The 7500-nt window shown below is 41.4% G+C and overlaps 1 protein-coding gene across 1 annotated transcript in view; it reads right to left on the reverse strand.

Moving 5' to 3' along the window:
* Window positions 1–7500, reverse strand: part of sardh (sarcosine dehydrogenase) — a 52701-nt gene that overhangs the window by 857 nt on the left and 44344 nt on the right. Inside the window, exons 19-22 of the mRNA XM_071533175.1 lie at window positions 6962–7124; window positions 5618–5786; window positions 4694–4829; window positions 1–886 (exon numbers count right to left, since the gene is read on the reverse strand). The exon at window positions 1–886 is cut by the window's left edge and continues 857 nt beyond it. Coding sequence (XP_071389276.1) covers window positions 758–886; window positions 4694–4829; window positions 5618–5786; window positions 6962–7124 — 597 coding nt within the window. The 3' untranslated portion in view covers window positions 1–757. The remainder of the gene's footprint in view (window positions 887–4693; window positions 4830–5617; window positions 5787–6961; window positions 7125–7500) is intronic.

Here is a 7500-nt window from a genome sequence, read left to right on the forward strand (position 1 = left end):
GTTAGAAGGAAGCTAAGTGTTTTTGAAAAGCAGGGTAAGACAATTTCATTCAAATATTTACCATGTTGTTATAACCTACTATAGATGATTTCTAGTGTATAAAAAATATAAACTTACCTAACAACAGGTAGTTTCATCTGAGCAATCTGATTGGTCAAAGACACGTTACAACTGTTCTGATAATTCCCATAAAGCACAGGTAGCGGTGCTTCATTGGTTGCTATGTCAACATGGTAACCAGGCGTTAGCTAGCAAACTCTCTCCTTTGATTATCAGAGGCAAAAAGACAGGCTTGGTGTGTGGATGGACTTGAAAAAACATTTCCTGAAAAATATCTCCCCAGAAATACTATTCACATGTTAACACTACTACTCCCAATCCCACAGTGGGTTTGTAAACATGGAGCTGTGGACATGACTCACCCATAGTGGAGCCAGTTAAGGCTGATATAACAGAACATTCAATCCAGACTCAAATCAGCACCTACAGTACTATGTTGTGATACTTCAATACAGATTTTAGATCATACTTCAAAGGCTAAACTGAATTTTAAAATGAGAGTAGGTTCCATATCAAATCACAGGACCATTTTCATCTGAATAAAATGTTCTGGATTTGAGATCCCCCGGTGGTTGGCAGAGGGGGAGAGGCTAAACAAACGGCATCTGCATGTAAAAATCAACCGGTACCCTCTCCGCCTCACTCACCACTCGGGGTGCGTTTGTTTTTTGGTTTTTTTACATGTGCGTGGTCCTTCTCAAGCGTAGATGCCTTTGACACGTTTGTTCTCAGGATCGAAAGGGGATTTGAGGTGGGCCTTGGCCTGGTAGGTGACCCCCATCCTCTCCAGGGTGAAGTCACCGCTCTTGATGAAATCAGCGCTCACCTGATAGAAAGAGAACGAAAGAGAGAGCGAGAGAGAGAGAGAGAGAGAGAGAGAGAGAGAGAGAGAGAGAGAGAGAGAGAGAGATACAGATGGGAGAGGGAGAGAAAGAGATGCAAGGAAGGAGAATAGCGGAGAGGGGAGGGAAGTGAAATTGGAGGAGAAGAGATAGTGAGAGACAGCGGAGATAAAAACACAGTGGGTAAAAATGAAATGACCAATTAATCCGCACACTTAGTAAAAACACTGTCCTCAACTGACAGAGTCGTGCAGAATGGACAATTTCATGGCTTTCATATCTGAAATCGGGAACAGAGCAGAACGGCGCAGGAGTTTTAAAACGCTGAAAGCAATTCATTCATTCATGAGTCAATGTCAGCTCCCCCGTAACCCAGAGAGCTAATTTTCCCTGACTGACTCTCTTTCTCTCCCTCCAGCTCCCACACTGTTCTGTAGCTCTGCCTCACACACACACATACACACACACACACGCAAGCACAGCTCTATCTCATTACCATTTAGTTTTTACTATTGCTAAGCTAAAGGCTGTAGCACTGTGCTCATATACTCTATCCAACTTGTAATCTTATTCAGGCCATGAACGTTACATTCAGTGTCATAGCTGATGTAATGTCAGCTTAAATCACCAACAGCTATATGACATCACAATGTAGTCATGTTTATTTATCCCAGTCAAGTCTCAAGGGCTTTACATATCATCATGTACCATACTACATCATACATATACTGTACATATTACATTTATATTTACATCATATGCATCATATCCTACGTCATACACATTGTTTACTACACCTTATACATACTACACATCATATACGTCATACAACACTCTCACACCTATGGGCAATTTAGAGTTTCCAGTTCACCTGACCTGCATGTCTTTGTGTGAGAGAAAACCCAAGCAAACACGAGGAGAACATGCAAACTCCACACAGAAAAGACCGGGGCGGAGATTCAAACCCACAACCTTCTCGCTGTGGCAGAACTATCCAGTAAAGTCTAGGTGCCACACATAACAAGCAATGACAATGATGCCCTGATACCATCCTTAAAGAAAGAAAGGCTTAGTTACACCGTAGAAAGTCAGAGACAGAGAACAAACAGCCAATTATTTTATCAGCAGCGCCTGGGCACAACACACCGTCCAATGATGTTGATGCTTTTGTTCTAGATTAAGCCGTCAGTGCTCAACGACCTTGCTTCATTTATGAATCTAAACATCCTGTCTTTGTCTCGACACAGAGAGCAGTGAAATGGCAGGGGTAGGTTCAAAAAGGAGAAGTTGTGAGCGGAGGTGGGAGCCATGCAAGCAGGTATAATAAAAGCCAGACAATACAAAAAGACAGAGAAAGAAAGAAAGAAAAAGAACAAAAGACAGATGAAATGAAAGCAAAGTCGGCACCTCTGCTTTGTGGCTCTGTAGGTCTGTTTAGGAAGGGAGACACCTCACTATCCTGTCTCCCACTTGTTTTACACACACACACACACGCACCACACACACACACATGCACACACGCACACACGCACACACGCACACACACACACACACGCACACACACACACGCACACGCACACACAGGTCTGAGGGATCTGGTCTCCTGTCACTCAGCATTAGAGAGCACATCCCCTACAATCACATCACTGGCTTCAATAGAGCCAAGCTCAGCCTAGCAAGTGTGTGTGTGTGTGTTTGTGTGCGTGCGTGTTTGTGTGTATGTGCATGTGCTTGTGTGTTTCCAAACTGAGGTGCCCAACAAAGCCAAGGGACAATCCGCTTTGTTTCGCTGGTCAAGGCTCAGGGATGGATATTACACAAATGTGCACACAAATGCACAAATACACAAGCAGACACAACGACACACAGATGTGTGTTCATTAAGCTCACACCCATACATGCAACACTCTCACATGGAAACGCAAATTCAGACACAAAGAGTCGCAGATACTTGCAAATCATGGAAGGATTGTTCTGTTTTTCAGAGTTTTATCAAATAAAACAACTGCTTTGCCCTTGAGCATGCTACTTCACCCAAAAAAAACAACTTTTCCTTCTCTCTCTTGTTTCTTCACCTTTCTCACTCTGGCTGATGTTCCATCTGGTATTCTATGTGTGTTTGTATTATTATCGGGAAAGAAGAAAGAGTGTCGTTTTCACTCAAACACCTGAATGCCGGCCAATACAGCTTGTTATTCAGTGCACAGTGTGTTGCGTGACCTGTTAGGGCCTGAGGCTGAGACTAACAAAGATGATGAGAACCTGAAGAGAATGGCAGGAGCAGAGAGACTAATCTTCCTACCGGCTCACACTTTCATACGCAGATATACTCTCTTTCAAACACACATAGCCCTCTCTCTCACTCACTCCCACACACACACAGTCAGGAGGGACCTACTGGGCTGAAACAAAGAGCCTCCTAGTATGTGCATAAGTAATTGTGTGTGCATTGAAGTGTGTGTCTGTTTATGTGTGTGTGCGTGTGCCTGACGTCAACGAAGCATCTTTCAACAGTAGGGAAGTGGAGCAGGGCAAAACACTGAATCCTGATCTTGGGATAAGATAATTACTACTTATAAATGAGTGCACTTTAAATATTGTATAAGAAGCAGCTGTAAGCTGTCTAGATCAGTGTGTGTGTGTGCAACTGATATTAAATGTGTTATTCTGGTTAGCTCAGTCCCAGATTAAGTCCTATTAGGGATGCATGCATCTTCACATACCAGTTATAATATCTCTTCATATCCCTGCATACATAAATTAACAGAATATTCATGGAAACACAATGTACACAGATAGCCAACAGAAATATGGTGCTAACATGTCATTGTATCCCAGCAAATAAAAGATAAGATTAAACTTTTATGATTCCAGTGGAAAAATTGGGCATTGCAGCAACATAGAATAGGATATAGACTAAAAAATTACAACAAATAGAATATATTGAAAAGGAAACAATAAAAAGAACATACTGATGATAGAGATACAGCATATTCATCATGACCTAGAGTGGGGTCTGCTACCAAGAAGTTTGTTTTTTATCATTTATCAAAAACTAGAGATAATTTGAACAGAGATAATTTGAACTGATACAAATCAAAATTCTTAGGTCTTTGAGAAATGATTGTATGAAAGTGAAATATATCTGAATATCTTGTTTGCACACCATGTGGTAAGGTTTCTTGTCACACCATATACAGTATTTCATTCGAATATTAATACATGTATGCTCCTAATACACAGTGTGAATTGTTTTGAACTTTTAACAACTAAAACCAGATATTGACTAAATTTATAGGGTCCTCTATGCGTTATTGTCGTTACTGCTAGTGCTTTAACTTTGAAAAAGGACATCCATTGAAAAATATTTTCCAGTTGTTCATAACAATGTCACAAGAGCTTAGTGAAGCCAGATTGTTCTCCTGAGTGCTGAAAAACGATCCCAGTGCCAAACTGCAGCTAAATTGAACATCTTTACTAGACAGAACAGCCTCTGCATCCAAGATACAAAGCCAGCTGAACACAGTACGCCCGACTCCAGTTAATAAAAGTACAGTCAAAAGAAGATTGGCAAACTGTGGCCTTAATGGGAGAACAGCAGTTTCTAAAACACTCCTTCCACGACAAAACAAGTCTAAACGTTGGCCAAACAATACCATAATTGCACTGCTGAAGACGGGAAGGAAGTCTTGATTACAGATTAATCAAAGTATGAACTTCATGGGTGTGTGTGTGTGTGTGTGTGTGTGTGTGTGTGTGTGTGTGTGTGTGTGTGTGTGTAAGGCCCTCACCACTCCTCCATCAGGGTTGCGGATATATCCATATCCAATTGTCTTGTCGACGAAGAAGCCATAGTCAGAACGCCGCAGATGACCAATGGGAACGCCATTACGGAAGATGGCCTCCAGACCGAACATCGGTACTTTCCTGGTGGTCAAAGAGAGAGAGAGAGAGAGAGAGAGCGAGAGGGAGAGAGGGGGAGAGAGAGAGAGAGAGAGAGAGAGAGAGAGAGAGAGAGAGAGAGAGAGAGAGAGACACATACACACAAAAAACAAGTTAGGAATGTCAGGCTAAACAGAATATGCTCACTTCTAAAAGATCTCCTTTCATGTACAGAGAGTAATTTTAGCAAATGGAAGAAGTAGACCTTAGAATCAAAATAAAGTAAAACATTCTGAATTCACAGATTTCCCATGTGTTTTCCAACAGAAATACTACAGAAACTGAAAGAAATGTTTCCACATATTCCGTTTGGGCCTCACTATTGAATATAAAAATGTTCTACAGCAAGAGAAATACTTGAGGCATGAAACTTTGATATTCCATTAAACCACTCCACCATCCTATAGTTATACAGTACATCCAATAAACTCATGTAGAGAGTTAGCAATAAATACAACAGCATATCAGGGTTCTTGCTCTTTGAGAAAGATAATATTCCAAGATATGTATGGGTAGTTATTGATCAAATTGCGTATGAGTAAAGTGGCAGAACGTAAGATATTTATTCAAATAATGGCTGTGGATCAATATGGGGAAGTCTTTACTACTAAGAGGTCTAAATGGCGGCTCTACAGGAACATTGATTTGTGGTGTCTTCAAAAAAGCCTGTAAACTTCCAATTTCCCATTATCAACATGACATTTTTTTCATTTTCTGAATTTCTTTGTGATTTCCATGACTAAAAATAAATCCATTGCAGAAGCTCTACTGACTCGTCAATGGTGAAGCAGACGATGCGTCTCCTTAGCCCCTCCTGCTTCTGTTTCTCCAGCCTGTCGCGGCCCTGGAACGGGATTGAACTCTTGAGCTTGCAAGTGAAGGCTAGCCCCGCCTCCAAGGGTGTGTCATCTGGGCGAAGGTCAGCGTGCCAATGTCTGTAACCTGATAAAAAGAGAGAGAGAGAGAGAGAAAAAAGAGGTGGTGAAGAGAGAGAGAGGGTGATAGTGGAAATGGGGTGAGAGAAAGCAATATTTGATGTTTATTTGTTGCTCTGGTTTGTAAGAGATATTAAATGCTTTCACCTTGTTAATTATAGATTTAGTGGCAAACTGTGAAAAAATTACAAAAAGTGTACTACAAACCCATCTGCTGAATCACCAACAAATCACCCACGACACTGTTGTTTTTCAAACAAAGCCACCCCCACCCACCCACCCACCCACACACACACACACACACACACACACACACACACACACAAGGCTGCACAGTGAGTGTAGTATTCCCTATAGAGCTAGGGGAGTATAGAACAGAGATAACTGTCACTGGAGGAGGTCACTGTAAAGAAACCTCACAAGGGAGCCCTTCTTACGTACATGTGTGTGTATGTGCTCTGGCATTGCTATCCTTGTGAGAACCACTTTGGGTCTGGACTGTAGAAGTGAGGACATTTTTGCGAGGTGAGGTAATTTTGGGTCGAGCCTCACATTGTCGTGGCAGATTTAGGGTTAAGGTCAGAACTAGGATTAGATTTAGGTTAGGAAGAGGGATGAAATTAGGCATGTAGTTGTGAGGGTTAAGGCTAGAGTTAGGGGTCAGGGAATGAATGTAGTCAATGGATGGTCCTTATCATAATCATAAGTATCTTAAGTATTGTGTGTGTAGTAGTAGTAGTGGAAGTGGGTAGATGTATGTATCATGATAATCATAAGGATTTTTTTTGATACACATTCGATATGTTTCAAACTTAATTTTGTCAGTTTTTAAATAAAATTTGCGTTCTATTATCAATTTAGACAGCAGCATTATGTGTCATGATATCCCCAAATGTCAAGATGATATGATTCCACTGAAATAACAATAATAATAAATAATAATTGAAATTGAATTATTGCCCAGCCCTACCTATCTAGATAGGTATGTATATGTGCAGTGTTTTGTGTCCTGTCCCATAGAACAGACAAACTTAATGTGGCTGGTAGTAGTTAATGTTAGTTAAGTTAGTTTTGTTTTCTGTTTAACCTTCATCTGCAACCTGAGCTGGCTTTCTTTGCTTGTTTTTTGTTTGTTTGATTGTTACGTGAGTTATTTATGACCTCTTAATAATAACTACTTACCTTTCTCTATGCTGAGTGAGTCGATGGCCCTGTAGCCTGAGTTGATGATGCCATGCTTGGTGCCGGCGGCCATGACGGCACTGTAGACTGGAAGACAAGAGTCTTTGGGAATGTGCAGCTCCCAACCCAGCTCTCCGACAAACGACAGACGCATGGCTCGCACCTGGAGGAGAGAGAGATGGAGAGACTGCTTAGAGAAAGAGAGAAAGACACACACACACACACATACAAAGAGGCTTGTAGAGGGCCAAGCTGCTATGCTTTGCTCTGTCACTCACACACAAACATACATCAAGTACTCCCCACACACAAATACATACGCACACTGCGTCATCAAGGACAGGATCTACTTGTCATCCATTGTAATACTAACAGCAGTTTTCCTCTGCTATGCTGAGAAAGAGGGGAAGGGAGGAAATTAAGAGAGGGGATTGTAAAAAACAAAACAAGAAAGAGGCAGAAAAGAACGAGAATGGAATAGATGCAAAGGTTTGATAAAGCACACGAGCAAGGAGGAAAAGTGTCCCAAATGCCTTAAA

Source organism: Centroberyx affinis, unplaced genomic scaffold (assembly GCF_046629955.1).
Source record: "Centroberyx affinis isolate AG114_WGS23_722 - 3 ecotype Tasmania unplaced genomic scaffold, CSIRO-AGI_Caff_v1 ptg002334l_1, whole genome shotgun sequence".
Lineage (NCBI taxonomy): Eukaryota > Metazoa > Chordata > Actinopteri > Beryciformes > Berycidae > Centroberyx > Centroberyx affinis.